The 27500-nt window shown below is 43.6% G+C and overlaps 6 protein-coding genes across 7 annotated transcripts in view; 2 read left to right on the top strand and 4 right to left on the bottom strand.

Moving 5' to 3' along the window:
* adkb (adenosine kinase b) overlaps positions 1–6166 on the top strand; it is a 9133-nt gene extending 2967 nt beyond the window's left edge. Inside the window, exons 4-12 of one of the 2 annotated variants that reach the window (XM_060893275.1) lie at positions 2258–2336; positions 2651–2823; positions 2926–3034; positions 3199–3369; positions 3617–3652; positions 4161–4275; positions 4683–4769; positions 5403–5572; positions 5606–6166. In XM_060893275.1, the coding sequence (XP_060749258.1) occupies positions 2258–2336; positions 2651–2823; positions 2926–3034; positions 3199–3369; positions 3617–3652; positions 4161–4275; positions 4683–4769; positions 5403–5527 (895 nt within the window). In that variant the 3' untranslated portion in view covers positions 5528–5572; positions 5606–6166. Of the gene's footprint in view, positions 1–2257; positions 2337–2650; positions 2824–2925; positions 3035–3198; positions 3370–3616; positions 3653–4160; positions 4276–4682; positions 4770–5402 lie in introns of both variants that reach the window. The other variant, XM_060893270.1, reaches the window with a different exon arrangement.
* Positions 6167–6357: 191 nt separating this feature from the next.
* On the bottom strand, positions 6358–13222 carry LOC132842046 (dual specificity phosphatase 29-like). The gene is made up of 6 exons (XM_060864754.1): positions 12150–13222; positions 11783–12000; positions 11439–11653; positions 9283–9458; positions 8325–8548; positions 6358–6819 (listed from the first exon to the last, which is right to left on the bottom strand). Exons 1-6 carry the CDS (start codon positions 12155–12157, stop codon positions 6575–6577), a joined length of 1086 nt encoding a protein of 361 aa, XP_060720737.1. The 5' UTR covers positions 12158–13222; the 3' UTR covers positions 6358–6574.
* Positions 13223–13576: 354 nt separating this feature from the next.
* LOC132858695 (dual specificity protein phosphatase 13B-like) lies at positions 13577–15250 on the bottom strand. Its single transcript, XM_060889119.1, has 4 exons — positions 15161–15250; positions 14604–14725; positions 14166–14386; positions 13577–14024 (listed from the first exon to the last, which is right to left on the bottom strand). The coding sequence occupies exons 2-4, from the start codon at positions 14723–14725 to the stop codon at positions 13837–13839; spliced, it is 531 nt and encodes a 176-aa protein (XP_060745102.1). The 5' UTR covers positions 15161–15250; the 3' UTR covers positions 13577–13836.
* A 1453-nt stretch (positions 15251–16703) lies between these two features.
* LOC132858703 (dual specificity protein phosphatase 13A-like) lies at positions 16704–20836 on the bottom strand. The gene is made up of 3 exons (XM_060889131.1): positions 20697–20836; positions 19876–20093; positions 16704–18442 (listed from the first exon to the last, which is right to left on the bottom strand). Exons 1-3 carry the CDS (start codon positions 20822–20824, stop codon positions 18231–18233), a joined length of 558 nt encoding a protein of 185 aa, XP_060745114.1. The 5' UTR covers positions 20825–20836; the 3' UTR covers positions 16704–18230.
* A 593-nt stretch (positions 20837–21429) lies between these two features.
* On the bottom strand, positions 21430–22686 carry LOC132858710 (dual specificity protein phosphatase 13A-like). The gene is made up of 3 exons (XM_060889144.1): positions 22552–22686; positions 22094–22311; positions 21430–21638 (listed from the first exon to the last, which is right to left on the bottom strand). The coding sequence occupies exons 1-3, from the start codon at positions 22665–22667 to the stop codon at positions 21430–21432; spliced, it is 543 nt and encodes a 180-aa protein (XP_060745127.1). The 5' UTR covers positions 22668–22686.
* Positions 22687–27489: 4803 nt separating this feature from the next.
* Positions 27490–27500, top strand: part of LOC132861713 (sphingomyelin synthase-related protein 1-like) — a 7576-nt gene continuing 7565 nt past the window's right edge. The window contains exon 1 of the mRNA XM_060893305.1: positions 27490–27500. This exon is cut by the window's right edge and continues 106 nt beyond it. The gene's annotated coding sequence lies outside the window, so the exon portion shown is untranslated.

The following is a 27500-nucleotide window of genomic DNA, read 5'->3' on the forward strand; positions in this document are numbered from 1 at the left end:
TGCTTTGCCTCACTGGTCCGTCTCTTCACTGTTTTGACCTCAGGTTTAGTAGATGTTAGTTTCTGCCTGTATGTTGGAATAAGATGGACCAAGCAGTGATCAGAGTTCCCCAAGGCTGCCCTGGGTACAGAGCGATGTGCAACCTTATGACGCTGTAGCAATGATTCAGTGTATTTTTCTCCCTTGTGGGACAATTTATATGCTGTCTGTATTTTGGGAGTTCAAGTGTTAGTTTTGCTCTGTTAAAGTCTCCAAGGATAATAAAAAGAGAATCCTGATTATTTTTGCTCCAAGCCAGATATTTGGTTTGCCAGGTTTTGCAGTGCATCACTCAGGTTGGCCTGCGGTGGGATGTAAACTCAGAATGAATGAGGAGAATCCCCGCAGTGAATAAAAGGGTTTACAGTTAATGAGCAGTGATTCCAGGTTTGGGCTGAAGTATTTATTCAGCTCTGTGACATCTGTACACCAACGTTCGTTAATGTAGCAGATTCCGCTGACTTTCACTTTACCTGATAGCTCCGTTGTAAGTGGAAGCCTGAGAGAAGTAATCCACTGTCCGGTATTGAGTGACTGAGCCAAATTTCAGTAAAACAGAGAGCAGCGGAGCGTGAAAAGTCCTTGTTTGATTCGTTGAGAAGAATCAGTTCGTCCATTTTGTTCGGCAGTGAGCGGAGGTTCGCAGGTGAATCGATGGGAGGGCAGTTCCAAATCCCCTCTGTCACAGCTTCACTAGCACACCGGTGCACTTCCCTCGCCGGCGTCTCCTCCATGTACCACACTGTTACTCCAACTAAGATTTTCAAAAAACTTTCAGATTTTGTGAAAACTGGTGAAAAGTTGTCTGGACTGAACTGCAGATGTTCAGCAGTTCTTCTCCAGTGTAAGTTATCACGGTAGGGTGACCAAACACACAGAAAGTAAATAAAAACAAAGAAAGTACTACAGAGAGTCGTGCCGAGGCAGCCATCTGCAGAAATGAGACAACGTTCCTCCTGGAACATGGAGCTACATAGAACAACACCGAGATAAGGACTGGAGTAAGTTAGTCCTAGACACAAAGTGTATCTGTACAACCTGGTGTACACAGTGTGAGACACAAGACAAGAAGACAGAGCAGGACAAGACATTACACAAAAGCAGGTGTGTATGTGTGGTGTGTGAGGGGTGTGTATGGGGTGAGGTGTGTGGGGTCATCCACAATGCTGTTGGCCAGTGTGGTGTAAGTGTCCATGATAGAGGGAAGAGACACTCCAATGGTCTTCTCAGCTGTCCTCACTATCTGCTGCAGGGTCTTGCGATCTGAGATGGTGCAGTTCCCAAACCAGACAGTGATGCAGCTGCTCAGAATGCTCTCAATGGTCCCTCTGTAGAACATGGTCAGGATGGGGGGAGGGAGATGTGCCTTTCTCAGCCTTCGTAAGAAGTAGAGACGCTGCTGGGCTTTCTTGATGATGGAGCTGGTGTTGAGTGACCAGGTGAAGTTCTCCGCTAGATGGACACCAAGAAATTTGGTGCTCTTGACGATCTCTACAGATGATCCGTCGATGTTCAGCAGAGAGTGATCGCTCTGTGCTCTTCTGAAGTCAACAACCATCTCTTTAGTTTTATCAACATTCAGAGACAGGTTGTTGGCTCTACACCAGGAAGTTAGCTGTTGCACCTCCTCTCTGTATGCTGATTCGTCGTTCCTGCTGGTGAGACCCACCACGGTCGTGTCATCGGCGAACTTGATAATATGGTTTGATCTGTGCATTGCTGAGTCAGCAAAGTGAACAGCAGTGAACTGAGCACGCAGCCCTGAGAGGCTCCAGTGTTCAGTGTGGTGGTGCTGGAGATGATGTTCCTGATCCGGACTGACTGAGGTCTCCCAGTCAGGAAGTCCAGGATCCAGTTGCAGAGGGAGGTGTTCAGTCCCAGCAGGCTCAGCTTCCCAGTCAGGTGGTGATGGATGATTGTGTTGAATGTTAAACTAAAGTCTATGAACAGCATTTGTACATAAGTGTCTTTATTGTCCAGTGAGGACTAAATGAAGGGCTGTGGCAATCGTCCGTGGAGCGGTTTGGACGATACATGAACTGTAGGGGGTCCAGTGAGGGTGGTAACTGGGTCTTGATGTGCCTCATGATGAGAATCTCAAGGCATCATAATCAATAATAATAATAATAATAATAATAATAATAATAATACTTGTTTATTATATTCAAACATTATATACAAATGTGTGTGTGTGTGTGTGTGTGTGTGTGTGTTCCAGGTTTGATGAGCTTGTGAAGAAGAGTAAAGTAGAGTACCATGCCGGTGGCTCCACACAGAACTCTGTTAAAGTTGCACAGGTCTCTCCCTCTCTCTCTCTCTCTCTCTCTCTCTCTCTCTCTCTCTCTGTCGCTCTCTCTGTCGCTCTCAGTCCCTCAATCTCTCTCCATCAATCTCTCTCTCTCTCTCTCTCTCTCTCTTTTTTTTTTTTTTTTTTAAGTACGTTAACGTGGCACATCCTCCATACATGTGTCCCTGTGAAGGAGCTGTTGCTATAGAAACGATAACATGCTTAATTAGAATTAATGTGTTAATTATAAACCTGACCACCAATCAGAGTCTAGAACTCAGCAGTGCTGTGGTGTAATAATTGCGTGTGTGTGTGTGTGTTTAGTGGATGATCCAGGAGCCCCACAAGGTGGCGACGTTTTTTGGCTGTATTGGGAAAGATCGCTTTGGGGAGATCTTGAAGCAGAAAGCAGCCGAAGCTCATGTGGATGCTCATTATTACGAACAGAGTGAACAACCTACAGGAACTTGTGCAGCCTGCATCAATGGGGATAACAGGTCACACACACACACACACACACACACACACACACACACACACACACCTTTACACTGTACTTGTATATGTTTACTATAATGTTTCACCTTTTACACTGTTAGGTCTCTGGTTGCGAACCTGGCCGCTGCAAACTGTTACGATAAGGAGAAACATCTGGATCTGGAGAATAACTGGAACCTGGTGGAGAAAGCGAGAGTCTATTACATTGCTGTGAGACACACACACAGCCTGTCTCTCTCTGTCTTTCTGTCTCATTTTCTGTCTCTCTCTCTATCTGTTTGTTGGCGTGCGTGCGGACACGTGTTGAAGTTTGTGTGTGTGTGTTGAAGCGTGTTGACGTGTGTGTGTGTGTGTGTGTGTGTGTGTTTGTGTAGGGTTTCTTCTTGACTGTATCTCCACAGTCCGTGTTGAAGGTGGCCAAACACGCCAGTGACCACAACAAGATCTTCGGTCTGAACCTGTCGGCTCCCTTCATCAGTCAGTTCTTCAAAGAGCCACTGATGAGCGTTATGCCCTACGTTGACATCCTGTTCGGCAATGAGACGGTGTGTGTGTGGGGGGGTGTGTGGGTGTGTGTGTGTGGGGGGTGTGTGTGTGTGTGTGTGTGTGTCTTTGGGGGTGGGGGGGTGGGGGGGTGTGTGTGTGTGTGTGTGGGGGTGTGTGTGTGTGGGGGTGTGTGTGTGGGGGGATGTGGTGGTGTGGGTGGGTGTGTGTGTGGGGGGTGTGTGGGGTGTGCTTGTGTGTGTGTTTTATCATACTTATTTTTAAATACATTATCTTTTTGTTCTGCAGGAAGCAGCTACATTTGCAAAGGAGCAGGGATTCGAGGTGAAGGTGCACACACACAAACGTAACACACATACAAACGTAACACACATACAAACGTAACACACATACATACATGCACATACAAACACATACACACGCACACACATGCACACACGTACACATACACACACATGTACATACACACACATGTACATGCACACACACACACATACGCACACACACACATACACACACACACACACACACACACACACACACACACACACACACACACACACACACCTTTAGCATGTACAGAGGTCTCTGCTAGGCTGCACCTGACCACACACTGTCATCTTGTTAAAGTGTGTGTGTGTGGTGCAACCACAGAAACCCAGAGTAAGGTGTGAAGTTTCAGGTGTATTTTTAGCACGCGTTGTCATGGTAACCATGAAAGCTTAGTAGTGGCTGCTTTGATTTTGCTTTAGTATTGGGGTGTGTGGTTTGCAGTGTAGTGTGTACAGAGTGTCTGCTAAAGACGTGTGTGTGTGTGTGTGTGTGTGTGTAGACAGATGATATTGAAGAGATTGCACGCAGGGTTCAGCTGCTCCCCAAAGTGAACAAGATCAGACCGAGGATCGTGGTCTTCACTCAGGGGCAGTATGATACGGTCGCTACCGTGGGTACGACACACACACATGCGCACACACTCACACACGTGCACACACACATCTATGGTACATATCCAGCACTCACACTGTCATTCAAATGTTAGTCCTAAAGTGGATATTCTATATTTTGAAATGATTCCTTTTCCCATTCTGTTCCCCACATGTTTACAGAGACACTTAAAATTCTGTAACTCACTCACTCACTCACTCACTCACTCACTCACTCACTCACTCACTCACTCACTCACACTCTCTCTCTCTCTCTCTCTCTCTCTCTCTGTCCCTCTCTCCCCCTCTCTCTCTCTGTCCCTCCCCCCCTCTCTCTCCCCCTCCCCCCTCTCCCTCTTTCTCTCTGTCCCCCCCCCCCTCTCTCTCCCCCTCTCTCCCTCCCTATCTCTCTCTCTCTCTCTCTCTCTCAGGTGAGAAGGTGACGAGGTTCCCGGTGTTGGATATTGATCAGAACGACATTGTGGACACTAACGGAGCAGGAGACGCTTTTGTAGGAGGTAAATAATAAACTGTCCTGATCTCTGCTCCTGTGTAATATAACCTACATTATGATATAAAGACACTGGATCATTATTATATCAGTGTTACAGCTGGAATCCTGAGTCTACAGAAGGCTGAAGGTTTCTATATCACTAAAAAAACGACTGATAATAAATCCAACAGCGATGACGGGCCCAAGCACTTCTCACTTTACTCCTTAGCAACGATAAAGTGTTTCTTTGTGCATGTTGGTGTCCGACGGTCTGCATTGTGTCTGTCAGTAACCTCTGATCTCTTGCTGGGATTTTATCACCACAGTCGCTGGAGTTTACACAGAATGGTCTGAAAAATAAGATGTGTGTGAAAATCCCAGCAGGAGTTCAGCAGCTGACACAACACCCATGTCACGGGTACAGTCTCAGAGATCAGACCTTGTCTTCAGTCTGATGTTTGATGTGAACAGTAACTGAAGCTCTTGACCTGAATCTGTAAGAGTTTATACACTGAGCTGCTGCTACAGGAATGTGTAGGTGTTCCTAATAAAGTGGACTGTGTGTGAGTCATTATAGAGTCCAGATACATGGCTGAACTGTGTGTGTGTGTGTGTGTGTGTGTGTGTGTGTGTGTGTGTGTGTGTGTGTGCTTTCTAGGGTTCCTCTCTGAGCTGGTGCAGGAGAAATGTTTAGAGCGATGTATCGAGGCGGGTCACTACGCTGCTAACGTCATCATCAGACGCTCTGGATGCACCTTCCCTGAGAAACCAGACTTTCATTAACACGTCTGTCTCTCTCTCTCTCTCTGTGTCTCTGTCTCTCTCTGCCTCTCTCCTCTCTCTCTCTCTCTCTCTCTCTGCCTCTCTCCTCTCTCTCTCTCTCTCTCTCTCTCTCTCTCTCTCTCTCTCTGTGTGTCTCTGTCTGTGTCTCTCTCTATCTCTCTCTCTGCCTCTCTCTCTCTCTCTCTCTCTCTCTCTCTCTCCTCCATCCACCTCTTCCTCCTACATGTTAAGTAACTCATGTGCCTCTACATTGTTTACACAAGTTTCCAGGGCATTTTCAAGCAAAAGGAAATGATGACAGGAAGTGATGTGTGAGCTCAGATTTTATTCTTATACACTCCTACAAGTCTTAAAGTAAACTTTTTTAGGTCCAAACAAGGCTCAAGGTGCCGCTCTGGTTGTATAAATGTGTGGCAGTGCTGCTGTAAGGCATCGCTGTGTGTTTTAAAGACTAGTTTAGCCGTGTCTGTGTTTGTTTCTTGCAGCACACCAAACTCTTAAAGCACGCACAAATATTAAATATGCATCATTACAACGTCTTACACACACACACACATACACACACACACACAATCTATCTCTCTCTATTTTATTGTGTGTATTTATCAATTTGTTTATATACATAAAGAGTTAAATATTCTCTGTGTCACGTGTCCACTCACTCCTCTTTAGGCTCCCTGAAGGATTTGGGCCTAAAAACACACACATTTAATGACACATTTAATAACTGTTTATTGATAACTTGTTTATTTGTTTACAATAGTACAATAATCATTAAAACCGTAGCGATTAGCTAACATTCTTTATTCAGTGGTGTCTACTAACTGTTACAGATAATAAACAGATTACAGGACAGATTTATTTATTGAACAGTGTAAAGATTTAATAATAGAGTTAATTACTTCTGTTATAATGACTCATGACTTTATTACAGAGGTGTGCAGCTCCGTGTAGGTTGTAGCACAGAAGTGTGGAACATTTACTAGATGTCAGTAATTGATAAAATATTGATGAAGCGCTCACACGTCCTTCGGGTGTGTGTTGGTGTTATTGATTAGTCGTCTCCGAACCTTCTGCAGTCAGAGAGTGTGTGTGTTCATGCCTCTGCTCTACAAGGAACATGTCGAGGTCCCTCAGCTGCTTCAGGAAGCCCCGGTTAGGGATGATCTGCCTGTGGTGCTTCACCTGCTCGATGGCCTTCACCAGCGTCATCATCTCCTCGATCATCAGGTAGGCGAGGACCAGCGTGGCCGAGCGGCTGCGTCCCATTACACAGTGTACTAGTAGCTTGTCTGAAATGCAGGAAGGAACCAGTAGAGCTGTGAGCAGGTGGTAGAATGCAATGGGTTACTACAATATACAGGTGAGAAACACACACAGGTAAACAACGTGTGTATTGAAACACTGCTATGTAACAGGTGTGAGTGTAAAGGGAGTGTATTCTGAGTATTGTGTCATCATAGTGTGACTTGTGTAACATGAGTGTAAGAGAGTAAGTTGTACTGAGTGTAGTGTGAGCAGTGTGACTGTGTGGTGTATATACTGAGTGTAGTGTTAGTGTTGTGTGTAGTGTTAGTGTAGTGTGAGCAGTATGACTGTGTGGTGTATATACTGAGTGTAGTGTTAGTGTAGTGTGAGCAGTATGACTGTGTGGTGTATATACTGAGTGTAGTGTGTTGTGTTAGTGTAGTGTGAGCAGTATGACTGTGTGGTGTATATACTGAGTGTAGTGTTAGTGTAGTGTGTTGTGTTAGTGTAGTGTGAGCAGTATGACTGTGGTGTATATACTGAGTGTAGTCTTAGTGTAGTGTGAGCAGTATGACTGTGTGGTGTATATACTTAGTGTTGTGTGTAGTGTTAGTGTAGTGTGAGCAGTATGACTGTGTGGTGTATATACTGAGTGTAGTGTTAGTGTAGTGTGTTGTGTTAGTGTAGTGTGAGCAGTATGACTGTGGTGTATATACTGAGTGTAGTCTTAGTGTAGTGTGAGCAGTATGACTGTGTGGTGTATATACTTAGTGTTGTGTGTAGTGTTAGTGTAGTGTGAGCAGTATGACTGTGTGGTGTATATACTGAGTGTAGTGTTAGTGTAGTGTGAGCAGTATGACTGTGTGGTGTATATACTGAGTGTAGTGTTAGTGTAGTGTGAGCAGTATGACTGTGTGGTGTATATACTGAGTAGTGTTAGTGTTGTGTGTAGTGTTAGTGTAGTGTGAGCAGTATGACTGTGTGGTGTATATACTGAGTGTAGTGTTAGTGTAGTGTGAGCAGTATGACTGTGTGGTGTATATACTGAGTGTAGTGTTAGTGTAGTGTGTTGTGTTAGTGTAGTGTGAGCAGTATGACTGTGGTGTATATACTGAGTGTAGTGTTAGTGTAGTGTGAGCAGTATGACTGTGGTGTATATACTGAGTGTAGTGTTAGTGTAGTGTGAGCAGTATGACTGTGTGGTGTATATACTGAGTGTAGTGTTAGTGTAGTGTGTTGTGTTAGTGTAGTGTGAGCAGTATGACTGTGGTGTATATACTGAGTGTAGTGTTAGTGTAGTGTGAGCAGTATGACTGTGGTGTATATACTGAGTGTAGTGTTAGTGTAGTGTGAGCAGTATGACTGTGTGGTGTATATACTGAGTGTAGTGTTAGTGTAGTGTGTTGTGTTAGTGTAGTGTGAGCAGTATGACTGTGGTGTATATACTGAGTGTAGTGTTAGTGTAGTGTGAGCAGTATGACTGTGGTGTATATACTGAGTGTAGTGTTAGTGTAGTGTGTTGTGTGTAATATAATGTGAGCTCTCGTACTCTGTGTGTTACTCAGGATGTGTCTCATATACTCAGCCGTAGAGAAGAAGTGTACACTGATGTTGAACGAAGGAATGTCTTCTGCCTCAATACCATAATACTCTATGTCCATGTTGCTATAGTAACCAGCTCCAGTACACACACTGTTCCTCTCACCTTCTGCAGCATTCAGAACGTGCGTCACACCCAGTTTCTCTAACCCGTAACGGTTCCGGGCTGTCTGCCTGTCTCTCTCACACACACACACACACACACACACACACACACACACACAAGAATAAAACTATAATTAATTTTACATGTAGGAAGGAGAATTTTTGTAGGAAATATAAAAATATAATACATAAATGTGTGGCACAACATTATGACTACAAGGGCAGCGATCATGGTTAAAACAGAGTAGCTCTAAAGGACATTTGATATGTCTTTAAGGACACTGATGTCCACATTGTGGACTTGGAGAACTACTGGTAGAAATACACTTAGGAGGCAAGAACAAATAGCTCTTATTTTGCCTACAAGAATCTTTTGTGTTCTATCTACATCAAAAGGGCGATGTATATTTTAGTTCTTCAAGGACATCAGTGTCCACATCCTGGACAGAGGAGACCACTGGGTGATCTTATGGACCTTCCTCAAGGAAGATAATGTCCAAAAATGTTTTAATGTTAACTAAATATCAGTTTATGTTATACAACATGTTTTAATAGACAAGTTCCACATTATGACCAAACCATCCTGAGGCTCTACATCTGTTGAAGATGTTCTGCTCTGAGAAGACAACTGGAAGATCTACATGACAACAATGACATTTAGAAACTGGTAGACCTGCAGTTTAAATTTTCAGGACAGTAATGTCCACATGTCCAGATGAAGGGTGTTTACTGTAGATGATACATTACATGTTTATTATAATCACCGGCTGCTGGAGCCGTGTTCTGAGGTCTGATATACTCACTCGTCTCCTATGAAGAGGTTTGGCCACACTTCGTTGACGTGTGTATACGCTACAGTGCTACGTGATAGCAGCTTCTCCAGCTCATAGTTACTGGGTGTCACGTATTCTTGTTTGTCCTCAGGAACATCTGCCTTCAGGCCAAACTTTGAACCATTAGATGCCATTTGTCCTCTGGATTACATCTGATAAACATTACACAAGGTAAGTGAACGAGACATGGGACTGAAGGAGGTGTGGCCTGTGTACCTGTCAATACTAATAAAGGAGGTGTGGCCTATATGACTGTCAATCCTTATAAAGGTGGTGTGGCCTATATGACTCAATCCTAATAAGGGTGTGGCCTATATGACAATCCTAATAAAGTGGGTGTGGCCAATATGTGTGTCAATCCTAATGAAGGTGTGGCCTATATGACTGTCAATCCTTATAAAGGGCGTATGTCCTGTGTACCTGTCAGTCTTGGGTTTTGCATTGTATGTACCTACAATTACACTGTAGTGTATTTCATGTAGAAACAGCTCTAAATTGCTTTAGTGCATAATAATAATAACAACAACAACAATAATAATAATAATAATAAAGTTTTACACCTATTTTATCAGGATATGAATTAGAACCGTTAAACACTCCTTGATCAGATTCTTACAGGTCTGAGTAAAGAGGGAAACACATGGCACCAACATGTGTGTGAGATATCAATAAATAAAAGCTGTAGTAAATTTAATGGAGCAGAAAGAAGGAGGTGAAATTTATTGGTCCGGTTTAAGTTCTTTTATAGATTTATAATGTAGAAAGACAACAGGAACTTACCACCGAATTGTCTGGAAGCTTTCGCCTTGTCTGTGCACAATGCTTAAAGCTGTAGACAATAATGTGTGTGTGTGAGAGTGAGAGAGAGGGTGAGATTGAGAGTGTGTGTGTGTGTGTGTGAGAGAGAGAGAGTGAGTGAGATTTAGAGTGTGTGTGCGCGTGTGTGTGTGTGGGGGTGAGTGTTTTTTGGTGTGGGTTTAACATGGGGTTAACTGCTTTAGTCTGGGAATGGAGTCAGGTTCAGTTTATTTATAGAATTCTTACACACTTCCTACCCTCACACACACACACACACACACACACACACACACACACTGTTTCCACATTAAAATGAGTAGATTATATCCCAGATGTCTGCATCAAACTTGCCATATTACGTCTTTATTAATACCCTGGATGCTGTCTGCAGAGTGTTGAAGAATATTATTGTAAGTTTTCTGTGAACAACGACTTATAAATACACATATTTCTTTTGAGAAAACTTTTATTGCAAACTCACACTCACTTTCAGAACATTCTAACAACTAATTGTTGTTTATTAGAAATTTCAAAAACAGAAAAATGAAATATTTTACACAGAAATAATTAACACAGTGTGAACAGCATGTAAGAGTAAAGAAATGAAAGTAAAGTTCATCTGTACATCTATAATCTGTACTGTACATTAATCTGTGACAGCAGAGACGTGGTGATAACAACATGTTTGTTATATAAGCAGAAAATAACCCACACAGTGATGTGATGTGAAGGTCAAGAGGCTGACGCATTAAAGCTGATTATATTTCTGTAACATCAGGTTTTAAAGTGTTCAGTAGTCAGATCTCCTAAACTCTGCACCTTCAGTATTCACTATTTTTCAGATGGGTCTCACTGTGCTGAAAGATGATGGACATCACATGTAGGAGAAGAAGTGAAAGTGAAATCAGGTGTGTGTCTGTACAGGTGATACAGTTCTTATGAGCAGGTTATGTCTGCTCTAGGAGGGGTTATATCTGCTCTATAAACAGCTTACTGTAGTGCATTGGAAGCTGTATTATTTTTTTTTGCACGGTATAACGAACACAATGCAAGCAAGAAATCACTGTATACACATACATGATCTTATGAGCTGGTTATGTTTGTCTTATGAGCCCATTATATCTGTTCTATTGGCTCGTTATGTCTGTCTTATGAGCCCATTATGTCTGTTCTATTGGCTCGTTATGTCTGTCTTATGAGCCCATTATGTCTGTTCTATTGGCTCGTTATGTCTGTCTTATTAGCCCATTATGTATGTTCTATTAGCTCGTTATGTCTGTCTTATGAGCCCATTATGTCTGTTCTATTGGCTCGTTATGTCTGTCTTATGAGCTTGTTTTTATGTTTTTCCTCTGCAGACTGAGTCTAACATCCAGATCTCGTAGTTGTTCCAGAAATCCAACATTAGGCAGAATGTTCCGGTTACCTCGAACTGCCTCGATCGCCTCGGCCACCGTGAGCCGCTCATAGATCATGAGGTATGCTAACACTAGCGTAGCCGAGCGGCTAACTCCCCGAGCACAGTGAACCAACACTTTACCTGCTGACGATCACATACACACATAACAGACACAAAAAATAAACAAACACAGATGAATATTTTTTAACATGAAGGTCAGTAAATCTCCAGCATGTTGTGATATTTATCAGACACTCAGTGTGGTGTTCTTACAGTCCTGCGCCAGAGCAGTGTGGATGAAGTCAGCTGTGGTGTAGAAAAAAACTGACAGGTTAAAGTCTCTGCTGTCTGGAGCCTGTACACCATGGTACTGGATGTGTGAGTCTGAGTAAAAGGCGGAGCCTGTGTCTATGTGGGTGGGGCCATGGGCAGCGTTCACTACATGAGTCACTCTCAGGGCCTTCAGCAGCGGTAGATCCGTTGCTGTGTGTCTGACACAAACACAATGCACTTGATGATTTAGGGCATGCAGATTTAGTGCACCATGATAAACTGGTAGCCGTTAGCCTCTAAGCTACCTGTTAGCATCATTAGCCTCATTGCTCATGCCTTTAATGACAGCATAAAGAGTGAGTTTTACCTACGCATCAGAGATAACAATGTTGGGCCAGACTTCGTTAAATGGGCCTGAAGGGCGGCGGCTTTTCAGCAAGAGGTCCAATAGGATGCAGGTGGGTGGGGTCTCATAACCAGAGTCCACTTTTTCTTCTGCTGGTCCTCTGTCCATTATACAGAAAGTCAAAGCTTTTGTCCACTAGAATATTTATTTGTATATCTAACTACAAACACGAAGTGTCTTTAAACAGTTATTGTCTAGAGACACACTTTTATCACTCTTTCCCAACTAGCCCGGTTGTGTGTGTGTGTGTGTGTGTGTGTGTGTGTGGGTGTGTGTGTGTTGCACTGACACTATTTTGAGCTTGTTTCTGTCAGTAAGATATATTTAAACCTCAAGCTCATCTAGTTGTTCAGGCACAGTGAAGTGAAAGTGGGAGGAGCCAAACAGAGAGCAGGAGGATCAGATGGAAGAGCTGTAACATAAAAATAAAGGAAATGACATCACAGTTCCTGCCTCACCTGGCTGAATAAAAAAACATCCACTTTAAACATTACGCTTTCCAAAATGCACCATTCTGCAGTACCCCCTGGTGGCCACGCCCCTTCTGTCATACAGAGCAGGTTACGACCACAGTGTCAAAAATTGTCGAAATTCGTCACTTTAATTTTTTCAGTTTCAGAACAACACCAACGGCTCTGCTGATGTATCCTATGTTCCTATTGGCTCTGCTGATGTATCCTATGTTCCTATTGGTTCTGCTGATGTATCCTATGTTCCTATTGGCTCTGCTGATGTATCCTATATTCCTATTGGCTCTGCTGATGTATCCTATATTCCTATTGGCTCTGCTGATGTATCCTATGTTCCTATTGGCTCTGTTGATGTATCCTATGTTCCTATTGGCTCTGCGTATGTATCCTATATTCCTATTGGCTCTGCTGATGTATCCTATGTTCCTATTGGCTCTGCTGATGTATCCTATGTTCCTATTGGCTCTGCTGATGTATCCTATGTTCCTATTGGCTCTGCTGATGTATCCTATGTTCCTATTGGCTCTGCTGATGTATCCTATGTTCCTATTGGCTCTGCTGATGTATCCTATGTTCCTAGTGGCTCTGCTGATGTATCCTATGTTCCTATTGGCTCTGTTGATGTATCCTATGTTCCTATTGGCTCTGCTGATGTATCCTATGTTCCTATTGGCTCTGCTGATGTATCCTATGTTCCTATTGGCTCTGTTGATGTATCCTATGTTCCTATTGGCTCTGCTGATGTATCCTGTGTTCCTATTGGCTTTGCTGATGTATCCTATGTTCCTATTGGCTTTGCTGATGTATCCTATGTTCCTATTGGCTCTGCTGATGTATCCTATGTTCCTATTGGCTCTGCTGATGTATCCTATGTTCCTATTGGCTCTGTTGATGTATCCTATGTTCCTATTGGCTCTGCTGATGTATCCTATGTTCCTATTGGCTTTGCTGATGTATCCTATGTTCCTATTGGCTTTGCTGATGTATCCTATGTTCCTATTGGCTCTGACAGTAGTGCAGCATTAAATCACGGGTTCATATTAATGCACTCGCCCTAACATGCTATTTTTTCAGTAGCAACAGCCTTTTCACAGGGATGTGTATGGAGGACACTCAGGAAATGTTTAATCTGCTTGTTACAATGATAAACAGACAGTGTAGCACTAAGGGGCACTGTGTTAGTTCCGCAGTTGTGTGTCGAGTGTGCGTAGCTGCTCCATGAAGCCTGTGTTGGGACAGATGTTCCTTTTTTTTGCTACAGCAGTAATGGCCTCCACCAGCGTCATCTTCTCCTCAATCATCAGGTAGGCGAGGACCAGAGTGGCTGAGCGACTCAGACCCATCGCACAGTGCACAAACACCTTACCTACAAAACAGGTAAACAGCATTGTGTGGGGATGACTTATAGGAGAAGGTGCTAGAGTAGCTCCACCTTCTGGACCTCATGATCTCATATTGGCTGCTAATCCTCACAAGCATCAGGACTGAGTGCACTTCCCTTCCTTACCTCCAGGAGTGCTCAGCGCGTTCTTGATGAACTTGGCGGCACTGTAGAAGAAGGGGCTCATGTCGAAGGAGGGCATGTCGAAGGCCTCCACACCGTGGTACGTGATGTTGGTGCTTCTATAGAAACTCTCTCCTGTATTTACGTTGTATTTACCGTGAGCTGCATTTAACACATGACTGATGTTCAGTGACTGTAACAGGGATCTGTCTTTAGCTGCATATCTGAAACACACACACACACACACACACACACACACACACACACACACTAGCAGAAAGTCCTTACTGCTGAACTATTCTGTAATTTAATTTATTTTGTTGTGTTCCTATTGGCTCTGCTGTACAAAGCCATGTTCCTATTGGTTCTAATATTTAATGCTGCATTCTGATTGGCTCTCGCTCTCCTGTCTGAAGCTCTGTTGTATTTCAGGTCTCTTACAGGTCTCCGATGTAGATGCCTGGTCTGACCTCATCAAGATGGTTGCTAGTGTTGGGTTTGATCCACAATAACCTGTGGAGCTCAGAGGTGGGCGGAGTCACATACCTGCCCTTTTCACCCATCTGATCAGATGGACACACACACACACACACACACACACACACACACAATATCAGTACTTTTTGTGTTATATTACAGTGCTGTTGACTCATGACTCTGATGTGCAGCTCTGACAGTACTACAGCTCACAGGTTTATTATTTTACTGTTATCACTGACAACAGAAATAGCTGAAGATGTTTGTATGCTGTTATACATGTACTTTGTGTATGGTACAATTAAATATCACTGAAAACATCTAAGCTTACTGTTTATCATCGTGCTAACACAACACAGTGAGCCATAAAAAAACGATGCATCCTTTAAAATGTCAATTTGTTTTGAAAATGGTATCAATAACTCAGACCTGACTAAAGTTTTCCAGAAAGAAAGATATTATTACATTTCTCACATTGTGGTAAAGCTTAATTTTCTATATACAGTATGTGTGTGTTTTACCTGATTCTCAAACTCCAGAATACATTATTGGAATTAACTCCATTGCCGAACTCAAAGCTGATCTTGTGTGTGTTGTTTGTGGTGTGTGTGTGTATGTATGTGTGTGTGTGTGTGTGTGTGTGCTGGGTTATTTTTAAAGCCAAGATCTCTCATTACATTTCAAAAATATCACATCACTGCAATTAACTTCAAATAAACAAGCAGCAGTGTTTTGACCTCATGTGTTGTGTGTGAACCTCAAATTTAAACCTTAAATCATCAGTAGGTCACGTGATCAGAAGATGTCTGTAGGATCTCAGTAACTTCAGTAAAACCCTCAGAACCGTCGCTGCTATGACGCCAATTTAAACCTTGTCTAGATTTAAATCTTCCTGTTTTGGAGACGAGAGAGAAGAGAGAAGGATTCCTGGAGCATCTTTATACTGAAGAACAAGCACTAAATCTCTCTTCCCACAGAATATTACACACTCTTTACACACATGTCTGTTCAGATGGGAGAATGATTACCTGCTGAGATAAAGAAGGGAAAATACACCACAATCTGACATGATGGATTCAGACTTTTTTAAGGTCCTGCCACAGCTCCTCAATATGATGCAGGTCAGGACTTTGACTCGGCCGCTCCAAAGTCTTCATTTTGTTCTTCTTCAGCCATTCAGAGGTGGACTTGGTGTGTTTTGGATCATTGTCCTGCTGCAGAACACAAGTTCACTTCAGCTTGAGGTCACAAACAGAAGGTCACACTTTGTCCTTCAGGATTTTTTGGTAAACAGCAGAATTCATGGTTCTGTTTATCACAGCAAGTCTTCCAGGTCCTGAAGCAGTAAAACAGCCCCAGACCATCACACTACCACCACCATGTTTTACTGTTGGTGTGATGTTCTGTTTCTGACATGCAGTGTTACTTTTACACCAGATGTAACGGGACACACACCTTCCATAATGTTCAGGTTTTGTCTCGTCAGTCCACAGAGTATTTTCCCAAAAGTCTTGTGGATCATCAAGATGTTTTCTGGCAAATCTCAGCAGCAGAACTCTGCCATGCAGAGCCATTTTTGCCCCAGTCTCTTTCTTATGGTGGCGTCATGAACACTGACCTTAACTGAGGCAAGTGAAGACTGCAGTTCTGTGGATGTAGTTCTGGCATGCAAAAAATGAAAAAATCAGGAAGGGGGCCAAGACTTTTTCACACCACTGTGTGTGTGTGATGTTCAGGGGTGCACATACTTTGGTCTGGGAATAATTACATGACATACTTCCATGTGAACAACTTTTCAGTAAAGAATGATGGAACACAGAATGTCACTGTTTTAATAATGAATTCTATAATTATATATATAGAACTTTACATAGAGTGTTAGTTTATATCACATACACATCTGTCTGTGACATCATTGGTCCTCTGAGTAGTTACATTTAAATATTAAATAAATAATTCGAAGAGGTCCTGATATTAGTGTGTGTGTGTGTGTGTGTGTGTGCGCACGTGGGTGTGTGTGTGTTGTGTGTGTGTGTGTGTGTGTGTGTGTGGGTGTGTGTGTGTGTGTGTGTGGGTGGGTGTGTGTGTGTGTGTGTGTGTGTGTGTGTGTGTGTGTATGTGTATGTGTGTGTGTGTGTGTGTGTGTGTGTGTGTGTGTGTATGTGTATGTGTGTGTGTGTGGGTGTGTGTGTGTGTGTCTGTGTGAGTGTGTGTGTGTGTGGGTGTGTGTGTTGTATTGTACCGTAGCAATACATGACACAAGGCAGTCTGGTCCTCCCTGACCGTCACATTCACTGCACCACTCTATATGATTACACACCTGTTCCAGTTTTACAGCTTGTAAATTATTTGCTGTTTCCTCTTCTACTTGTGCACTTTGTTTGGTTACGGTATAAATTATGGGATGTCTTTATGCTAATTATTCTATATTATAATTCCATTGTCAGGGCTCTCAAGTTTTGAAGACAGGCAAGAGTGACATCTCCGACCCCCGAAATGTTTTCTCCTTGGGTGAACGAGGATGATGATGAACAATTCCAGGATCTGCTTTTTTTTTAATTGTTTGTTGCGTTAAATCTTACCCAGATACAATAGTGCTGTTTTCTGATTGAAAAGAAATCCTGCCCGGTTCCACAGACACAGCGGTGTGGACTGATACGTTTTGGGTGCTGCGGCTTATTAAATATATGATAAATAGTCAAAAAGTTTTTCTGCGTGAGAAATACAATGTGTGGTGGGAGCGTGAGAAAAGACCGACATGCGTGAAACTTGATAGCCCTGTATTGTCTAAGCTCACTGTAACTGTAATACTATTTGTGAAGAAGCTGATCTCAGCCACTCAGTACGGTGGCCGAGTGCAAAACACATTAACAAATGCGAAAACACAACGACAAGTCAGACAACCCGGAAGAGGTTGGTATAGTTTGTGATTGGAACACCTGGAACACAAGACACCTGTCACTCAAGGTATACATGAAGTTCAACAGTCTGCTGCAGGGAAAAGTTGTAATGGATGGATGGAATGGATTACTGTGGATTAATTCTGTTATTTTCTTATATTTAAACGGAAAACTTTAAACTTTACACATAAGATTCCATACCTGTATATCTTGAGTGACAGGTGTCTTGTCCAATGATCGGTAAGTTTCCATTCACAAATGATACACTACCTCTTCCGGTTTGTCTGACTTGTCGTTGTGTTTTGGGATTTGTTAATGTGTTTTGCACTTCTCGGCCACTGTAACTCAGGATGTTTTTAACACGCCCTCGTCTACGTTTCCTTAAACTCTGTACTTCTCTGTACTTCATGCACGGGTCTACTTTAATATCTCCATGTTGCTAGCTTGTTTGATAAGTAGCTAGCATGAAAACATGGCAGTTTAAAGGAATGCCCTCTGACCTGAGCTGGATGTTTAACAAACTTCACTACACGACAAAGGCGTATTACAAACAGTCCTGTATCACAGCCTGATTTCATTGGCCCAGCTTTCCCATGTGACCGCTCCACAATCTCACATGCTCTGGTTCCTTAGTGTCCCGTTACCATGTCACCCAGCTCTAGTTGTTTTGTTTATTTGTTTGTTTCTTTGTTTACAGCAGGATGCAGGTTTTGTGTTTCTTCTTCAGCTGCAGGTCGAGGTCAAGCAGCAGAGCCAGGAAGTTCCTGTTGGGGTAGATGGCTCGTTTCTGGACGAGGCGCTGGATGGCCGAGCACAGAGACATGCGATGATACAGCATGAGGTAAGCCAGCACCAGTGAGGACGATCGACTCATACCCATAATGCAATGCACCAGCACTTTCCCTATGAACGGAAATAAACACAGATCAGTCTTTTTTCATGTATCTGTCACTAACAGGAACGAGATCCATAAAATATATCCTGTAAACGTAGAGCTCTATTCAGACAGGACTGGAGATCTGATAATATCTTTACTCCTGAGTATCTCAGGTGTTTTTGTACGAGTCTGGAAACATGAACGTGTTTGACCTGAGCAGTCGGAATCTCAGCAGGTAATCATTCTCCCATCTGAACAGACATGTGTGTAAAGAGTGTGTAATATTCTGTGGGAAGAGAGATTTAGTGCTTGTTCTTCAGTATAAAGACGCTCCAGGAATCCTTCTCTCTTCTCTCTCGTCTCCAAAACAGGAAGATTTAAATCTAGACGAGGTTTAAATTGACATCAGAGCAGCGACGGTTCTGAGGGTTTTACTGAAGTTACTGAGATCCTACAGACATCTTCTGATCACGTGACCTACTGATGATCTGCTGTGGCCACGCCCCCGAACAAGCCTTTATAATGAAGCAGTCAGTGTGTATTAAAGTGAGGTGTGTGTGTGAGGTGTGTGTGTGTGGAGTGTTTAGTGTACACGATAAAGGCACGTCCATCTTAGTGATTTATACAGTACACACATCACTGATCCCCTGTGAATTACTGAACACACACCTCCTTTACTATCATTACTGAACACACACCTCCTTTACTATCATTACTGAACACACCTAATTTACTATCATTACTGAACACACACCTCCTTTACTATCATTACTGAACACACACCTCCTTTACTATCATTACTGAACACACACCTCCTTTACTATCATTACTGAACACACACCTCCTTTACTATCATTACTGAACACACACCTCCTTTACTATCATTACTGAACACACCCCTCCTTTACTATCATTACTGAACACACCTAATTTACTATCATTACTGAACACACACCTCCTTTACTATCATTACTGAACACACACCTCCTTTACTATCATTACTGAACACACACCTCCTTTACTATCATTACTGAACACACACCTCCTTTACTATCATTACTGAACACACCCCTCCTTTACTATCATTACTGAACACACCTAATTTACTATCATTACTGAACACACACCTCCTTTACTATCATTACTGAACACACACCTCCTTTACTATCATTACTGAACACACCTAATTTACTATCATTACTGAACACACACCTCCTTTACTATCATTACTGAACACACACCTCCTTTACTATCATTACTGAACACACACCTCCTTTACTATCATTACTGAACACACACCTCCATTACTATCATTACTGAACACACACCTCCTTTACTATCATTACTGAACACACACCTCCTTTACTATCATTACTGATCCTGTCTGAATAGAGGTTAGGAGTCATCGGCAACGCCTTCTTTCTTAAAGCCCCACCCCTTTTCTTGTAATAAATCTCACCATCTACAGTCTTCAGGCCTTTGTGTATGAATTCTGCAGCAGGTCTGAAGTAAACATCCAGGTCGAAATGAGACGAGTCGTCTGCTGGGATCCCGCAGTATACAAAGCTTGTGCCGTAGAACTTTTGGTCCCCGATGCTGCCGTGTTTGGAGTGTGCGGCGTTCAGGATGTGTGTGATGCCCAGACTCTGCAGCGTCGTCCTGTTCTGAGCGATTCTCCTGCATCGAGTGACATCGAGCTCAGAGTCAACATCCTACACCTTTATTAGCATTCACTGCCATTTACTGGGTTAAAGGTCAGACCAGATCTGAGATTAATCACCTTCAAATCAGCTAATAATAATAATAATAATAATAATAATAATAATAATAATAAACAAACTTAAATGAACACGTTAAGCTCCACAATAAACTTTCTTTTATCCGTCCCATGTTTAATGACTAAAGCTGATAAAATACTGTACCAACAAAGCAAATGTTATAACTAAAAGATAAAAATGGAAGAAAATACAAATAAATAAATAAATAATAAATTCAGTTGTTACTGAATCAAATTTAGGAGGAATTACAGAAGAAATAGTTAAAGGAGAAAGGAGTTAAAGTTCAAAATAACCAATAATTAAAATTAGAATAATTAGAACTATAGAATAATTATTAATATTCATTATAATTATAATATAATGAGCACAATAACAATATAAATAAAGAAAGAACAGGGGAATAACAATTTACTGTTTATGTTAGAACTGTGTGTGTGAGATAGAGTGTTTGTGTGTGTGTGTGTGTGTGTGTGTGTGTGTGTGTGTGTGTGTGTGTACATACACGTTACTGATGTACAGATTTGGCCAGACTTCATCTATCTGATGCAGATCCAGAGTGCAGGAGTCTAGAACTTTCTCCAGGTCCTTTACTGAAAGATACTCCTTCCTCTTGTTACTTCCAGTTGCCATTTTGAGTGTGTGTGTGTGTGTGTGTGTGTGTGTGTGTGTGTGTGTGTATGTGTGTGTGTGGTACTGAAGCACTGGACTGGTGTGTGTGTGTGTTCTGTGCCAATGATATGGATATGAAAGAGCAGGTGGCAATCACTGTGTCCACATTTAGGTCTTCAGGATTGTGTTACACACACACACACACACACACACACACACACAGAGGCTGTACATTCACACACAATTGCAGGTCATTAAAGAACATGTCCTACTTTTTATCCATTAATAGTTAATATTTAATGTTGCAGTGAGTGAGTTCCTGTTCTCTTGTACATGAGACACAGTGTTAGTAATGGATGTGGTAGTCTAGTGGTTATGGTGATGGATTACACATCAGAAGGCTGTGAGCTCGAACCCCAGGTCCACCAAGCTGCCACCGATGGGCCCTTGAGCAAGGCCCTTAACCTTCAAGTGCTCAGTTGTATAAAATGTGTGTCGCTCTGGATAAGTTGTCTTTTGTAGCTATAACAGCCTTTCCCTCACCAGCGACTCTTTATTCTCTCTCTCCTGACTTTAATAAAACGTATCATGTTACAGAGAAACTGCAAAAATGTGTAATCTCCTCTTCACGTCGTTGTTTTATGCTTCGTTTTGTTCAGTTTGATATCGAGTGCTCGAAGCTGCCGGAGAAATCCACGATTTGGGAAAATCCATCTGTACTGTTTCACCGTGATGATGGCCTCCAGCAGGGGGAGCTGGTGGTGGATCATCAGGTAGGCGAGAACCAGTGAAGCAGAACGACTCACTCCTACTGCACAGTGCACCAGCAATCGTGCTACACACACACACACACACACACACACACACACACACACACACACACACAAATATAATAACAGCAGGAAATTGCAATTAGTAAGGAACCAGACAAACCTGTTGAATGAAGCAGAATTACTGTTAATTGACAATGTTCTTATATTGTGTGTCCCAAAGACCCTGGAATTATTGGACTGTGTGAACATCCTGTAGAATCATAACACCATGGGAACCATGTATAGTCATGAAAAATGGAACGACTGGAACGAGACTTTCAACTTGAACATGTGGGTGTTAGGGTCACGAGGCACATACTTTTGGCTGTATAGTATAACACAGGAACTTGGGAACACTGATGATCTGAGCACCACTATCTGGGAAACTTCATTCTCTGAAAGCTGCTAAAGTAAAATAATGTGTGAAAACTGTTTATGAAGGTGGTTCTGTGGGTCTGTGAGGGTGGAGTGACTTTACCTCCAGGACAGTTCAGCACCTGATGGATGAAGTCTGCACACGGTTGGAAGTAAGGAGAGAGATTAAAGGACGGTGAATCATCTGCTGGTACGCCGTAGTACTCCACAGACGAGCCGTAAAACTCGTGGCTGCCGTGGCAGTGTGCTTTCCCGTGAGCGGCGTTCAGCACATGTGAGATCCTGAGCTTCCACAGGCTGTAGCGATCGTTGGCTATTGACCTGCACACAGGACCAAAAGTCTGAGTGAGCTGGTAAGAAGGTTTCTCAGCCACATGGACGCCAGATATGAGGTAGCAAACTGAACTGACCAACTAACTGGACTTGGGTTCTGCTCATCTTACTGAATGCTCTCACTGCATCCACAGATCAGAATTTTGGAATTCACTTTAGAAAGTGAAGAGTTGATGTTTGGCCAAATTGTTGCTTAAATATTTCCCCTTTAACACACACTGAACTTACATGTCTCCCAGAAACAGGTTGGGCCAAACCTCGTCCACATGATTTCCGCTCCGTATTCCTCCATAAAGTATCCTTTCCAGATCCTTCACTGAGGGGGTTTCATACTCTGTGTCCATCTCTCTCTCACACACACACACACACACACACACACACACACACACACACACACACACACAGAGGTCGATGTTTGTGTGTGCAGTGACAGTGGCAGGTGCAGACCTCTATTCTAAAATTAAACCGGTTTAATGTTGCCATAACTTGGTGATAAAACTATATTTGTATCAAATAAAAACACACTGCGTTGCCAGATTTGTATTTTATGCCTCACATGAATATTGTTCATCAGAGACACTTTAAATTCCTTTAAATCATCAGAGACACTTTAAACGCCTCCTTCACTGTGACATACAGAGAGGCCACGCCTCCTTCACTGTGACATACAGAAAGGCTACACCTCCTTCACTGTGACATACATAGAGGCCACGCCTCCTTCACTGTGACATACAGAGAGGCCATGCCCCCTTCACTGTGACATACAGAGGTCACTCCTCCTTCACTGTGACATACAGAGAAGGCCACACCTCCTTCACTGTGACATACAGAGAGGCCACACCTCCTTCACTGTGACATACAGAGAGGTCACGCCCCCTTCATTGTGACATACAGAAAGGCCACGCCTCCGTCACTGTGACATACAGAGAGGCCACGCCTCCTTCACTGTGACATACAGAGAGGCCACACATCCTTCACTGTGACATAGAGAGATGTCACGCCTCCTTCAGTGTGACATACAGATAGGCCAGGCCTCCTTCACTGTGACATACAGAGAGTGCATGCCTCATTCACTGTGACATACAGAGAGGTCACACCTCCTTCACTGTGACATACAGAGAGGCCACACCTCCTTCACTGTGACATACAGAGAGGTCACGCCCCCTTCACTGTGACATACAGAAAGGCCACGCCTCCTTCACTGTGACATACAGAGGTCACGCCTCCTTCAGTGTGACATACAGATAGGCCAGGCGTCCTTCACTGTGACATACAGAAAGTGCACGCCCCCTACAGTGTGACATACAGAGAGTCCACACCTTCTTCACCATGACAAACAGAGAGGCCACACCTCCTTCCCTGTGACATACAGAGAGGCCACACCTCCTTTACTTCTCCTTCATTCTGATCATTACACAACCTTTAACAAATCCAGTAACCCCACTTTCCCTCCATCCTGCGCTACAGATCAGTGAAGATCACCAGTGTCAGGTCTTCAGAAAGAAGAAAGGCACCAGGCCCAGACAGTGTTTCACCAGCCTGTCTGAAAACCTGTGCTGATCAGCTGGCCCCCATCTTCACACGGATCTTCAACAGATCACTGGAGCTGTGTGAAGTCCCCTCATGCTTCAAAGGCTCCACCATCATTCCCGTCCCAAAGAAACCCAAAATTACCGGACTTAATGACTACAGACCTTTGGCTCTAACATCTGTGGTCATGAAATCATTTGAAAGACTGGTTCTGGCTTATCTGAAGGACATCACTGGACCCTTACTGGACCCTCTGCAGTTTGCCTACAGAGCAAACAGGTCTGTGAATGATGCGGTCAATATGGGCCTGCATTATGTTCTGCAGCATCTGGACAGACCAGGGACTTATATGAGGATCCTGTTTGTGGATTTCAGCTCTGCTTTCAACACCATCATCCCATCACTCCTCCAGCCCAAATTAACCAAGCTCTCCGTGCCCTCCTCTGTCTGTCAACGGATCACCAGCTTTCTGACAGACAAGCAGCAGCTAGTGCGACTGGGGAAACTCAAATCCAGCACCCGCAAAATCAGCACTGGTGCTCCTCAGGGTTGTGTCCTCTCCCCACTGCTCTTCTCCCTGTACACAAACGACTGCACCTCTAATGACCCCTCTGTCAAGCTCCTGAAGTTTGCAGACGACACCACACTGATCAGCCTCATCCAGGACAATGACGAGTCTGCCTACAGACTGGAGGTTGAATGGCTGGCTGTCTGGTGCAGCCAAAACAACCTGGAGCTGAACACGCACAGGACAGTGGAGATGATAGTGGACTTCAGGACAAACCCCCCTGCTCTACCCCCACTTACCATCATGGACAGCATTGTGACAGAAGTGGACTCATTCAGATTCCTGGGAACCACAATCTCGCAGGACCTGACGTGGGACATACACATTGACTCCATTGTGAAAAAGGCCCAGCAGAGGTTGTACTTCCTTTGCTAACTGAGGAAGTTCAACCTGCTACAGGATCTGCTGAAACAGTTCTACACTGCCATCATTGAATTCATCCTCCGCACATCAATAATTGTTTGGTTCAGTTCAGCTACCAAATGTGACCTCAGGAGACTACAGAGGGTAGTCCGGACTGCTGAGCGAATCATTGGCACAACTCTCCCCATTCTCCAAGACCTGTTCTTCTCCAGAGTGAGCAAAAGGGCAAAGAAAATCACTCTGGACCCCTCACATCCAGCACACTCCCTCACTCACTCAGGACCCCTCACATCTAGCACACTCCCTCACTCACTCAGGACCCCTCACATCCAGCACACTCACTCTGGACCCCTCACATCCAGCACACTCCCTCACTCTGGACCCCTCACATCCAGCACACTCACTCTAGACCCCTCACATCCAGCACACTCACGCTACGAACTGTTGCCATCTGGTCGACGCTACAGAGCCCTGAGCACCAGAACGACCAGACATAGGAACAGTTTCTTCCCTCAGGCAATCCATCTGATGAACACTTAAGATACGCAGAACACACAACACTATTCTTACACATTATTTACTTAAAACACCTACTATTTATATTTCAATTGCACATTTCACACATGTACATTTGTACATACAAATTGTATATATCATATATGTCATTTTGTTACACTGTGGAGCTTCTGTCACTAAAACAAATTCCTCGCATGTGAAAACATACCTGGTAACAAAGCTCTTTCTGATTCTGATTCTGATACACAAAATACATTACACAAAAACAGCACTGACCAGTGTAAATACTGTCAGTGTATTATAATGTTCAACAATATTGCGTTTAGTATTACCAGAATGAACACAGTGTCATAGCAGCAGGTCCCTGAGAAAATGTAAAGCATTGTGCAAAACAGCAAATGACTGAAATGTGAGACAGTATGTGCAAAGAGCAAAAAACAGTGTGCAAAAACAGCATGTAAACAGATTGATGGATATATATTGGAAGAGTGTGTACTATGCTGTAGGTCTGTGCAGTCCATACAGTTGATGTACGTGTGTATGTTGTGCTCAGTACAGTTCAGTTATTAAGGAGTCTGATGGCTTGTGGAAAGAAACAGTTACACAGTCTGGTCGTAAGGGACTGAATGCTTCAGTACCTTTTTCCAAATGGCAGTAGGGTGCAGATTGTGTGTGGGGGGTGTGTGTAAGGTGTGTGGGGTCATCCACAATGCTGTTGGCTTTGCGGATGCAGCGTGTGGTGTAAGTGTCCATGATAGAGGGAAGAGACACTCCAATGGTCTTCTCAGCTGTCCTCACTATCTGCTGCAGGGTCTTGCGATCTGAGATGGTGCAGTTCCCAAACCAGTCAGTGATGCAGCTGCTCAGGATGTTCTCAATGGTCCCTCTGTAGAGCATGGTCAGGATGGGGGGAGGGAGATGTGCCTTTCTCAGCCTTCGTAAGAAGTAGAGACACTGCTGGGCTTTCTTGATGATGGAGCTGGTGTTGAGTGACCAGGTGAAGTTCTCCGCTAGATGGACACTAAGAAATTTGGTGCTCTTGACGATCTCTACAGATGATCTGTCGATGTTCAGCAGAGAGTGATCGCTCTGTGCTCTTCTGAAGTCAACAACCATCTCTTTGGTTTTATCAACATTCTGAGACAGGTTGTTGGCTCTACACCAGGAAGTTAGCTGTTGCACCTCCTCTCTGTATGCTGATTCGTCGTTCCTGCTGGTGAGACCCACCACGGTCGTGTCATCGGCGAACTTGATAATATGGATTGATCTGTGCATTGCTGAGTCAGCAGAGTGAACAGCAGTGAACTGAGCACGCAGCCCTGAGGGGCTCAGTGTGGTGGTGCTGTTCCTGATCCGGACTGACTGAGGTCTCCCAGTCAGGAAGTCCAGGATCCAGTTGCAGAGGGAGGTGTTCAGTCCCAGCAGGCTCAGCTTCCCAATCAGGTGGTGAGGGATGATTGTATTGAATGCTGAACTAAAGTCTATGAACAGCATTTGTACATAAGTGTCTTTATTGTCCAGGTGGGTGAGGACTAAATGAAGGGCTGTGGCAATAGCATTGTCTGTGAAGTGGTTTGGACGATACACGAACTGTAGGGGGTCCAGTGAGGGTGGTAACTGGGTCTTGATGTGCCTCCTGACAAGCTTCTAAAGGCACTTCATAACGATGGGTGTGAGTGCGATGGGACAATAGTCATTGAGGCAGGACAATGTAGATTTCTTTGGGACAAGGACAATGGTAGTTGTCTTGAGGCACGTAGGAACAATTAATGTTAAAGATGTCAGTAAATACATCCGCTAGCTGTTCTGCACATTCCCTGAGCACCCTGCCAGGAATGTTGTCTGGTCTAGCAGCCTTCCGTGGGTTAACTCTGCATAGCGTTCTCCTCATGTCGGCCGTGGATAGACAGAGTACCTGGTCGTTGGGGGCAGGGATGGTCTTCCTTGCTGCTACATTGTTCTGCACCTCAAACTGAGTGTAGAAGTCATCTGGGAGGGAGGCATCACTATCACAGGCAGGTGAAGCTCTCTTGTAGTTTGTGATCACCTGTATGCCCTGCCACATGCGCCGGGTGTGTGAAAGCACACTTGGCATAAAGCTCTATCTAAGCTCTAAGTTTGTTTTAGTAAGGATCTCAGGTATAATCTGGCAACCAATAAAAGGAGATAGAATACTGCAATCTGGCAACACACACACACA

Source organism: Tachysurus vachellii, chromosome 2, assembly GCF_030014155.1.
Source record: "Tachysurus vachellii isolate PV-2020 chromosome 2, HZAU_Pvac_v1, whole genome shotgun sequence".
NCBI classification, from domain to species: Eukaryota; Metazoa; Chordata; class Actinopteri; order Siluriformes; family Bagridae; genus Tachysurus; species Tachysurus vachellii.

Excerpts from the sequence above, each read along its gene's own strand:
- LOC132842046 (XM_060864754.1), bottom strand. Across the intron at positions 11,654-11,782 it reads CACTGCTCTGGCGCAGGACT|CAGGTAAAGTGTTGGTTCAC; the intron begins GTAAGAACACCA and ends TGTGATCGTCAG. Across the intron at positions 9,459-11,438 it reads AAAACATAAAAACAAGCTCA|TCCAGAGGACAAATGGCATC; the intron begins TAAGACAGACAT and ends TATCAGATGTAA.
- LOC132858695 (XM_060889119.1), bottom strand. The coding sequence starts at position 14,725 with ATGGGTGAAAAGGGCAGGTATGTGACTCCGCCCACCTCTGAGCTCCAC. Across the intron at positions 14,387-14,603 it reads GGCATCTACATCGGAGACCT|ATATGCAGCTAAAGACAGAT; the intron begins GTAAGAGACCTG and ends TGTGTGTTTCAG. Across the intron at positions 14,025-14,165 it reads CGCGCTGAGCACTCCTGGAG|GTAAGGTGTTTGTGCACTGT; the intron begins GTAAGGAAGGGA and ends CCTGTTTTGTAG.
- LOC132858703 (XM_060889131.1), bottom strand. The coding sequence starts at position 20,824 with ATGGCAACTGGAAGTAACAAGAGGAAGGAGTATCTTTCAGTAAAGGAC. Across the intron at positions 20,094-20,696 it reads AATCTGTACATCAGTAACGT|GAGAATCGCTCAGAACAGGA; the intron begins GTATGTACACAC and ends CACTCGATGCAG. Across the intron at positions 18,443-19,875 it reads AGGCCTGAAGACTGTAGATG|GGAAAGTGCTGGTGCATTGC; the intron begins GTGAGATTTATT and ends TTCCGTTCATAG.
- LOC132858710 (XM_060889144.1), bottom strand. The coding sequence starts at position 22,667 with ATGGACACAGAGTATGAAACCCCCTCAGTGAAGGATCTGGAAAGGATA. Across the intron at positions 22,312-22,551 it reads AACCTGTTTCTGGGAGACAT|GTCAATAGCCAACGATCGCT; the intron begins GTAAGTTCAGTG and ends TCCTGTGTGCAG. Across the intron at positions 21,639-22,093 it reads GGTGCTGAACTGTCCTGGAG|CACGATTGCTGGTGCACTGT; the intron begins GTAAAGTCACTC and ends GTGTGTGTGTAG.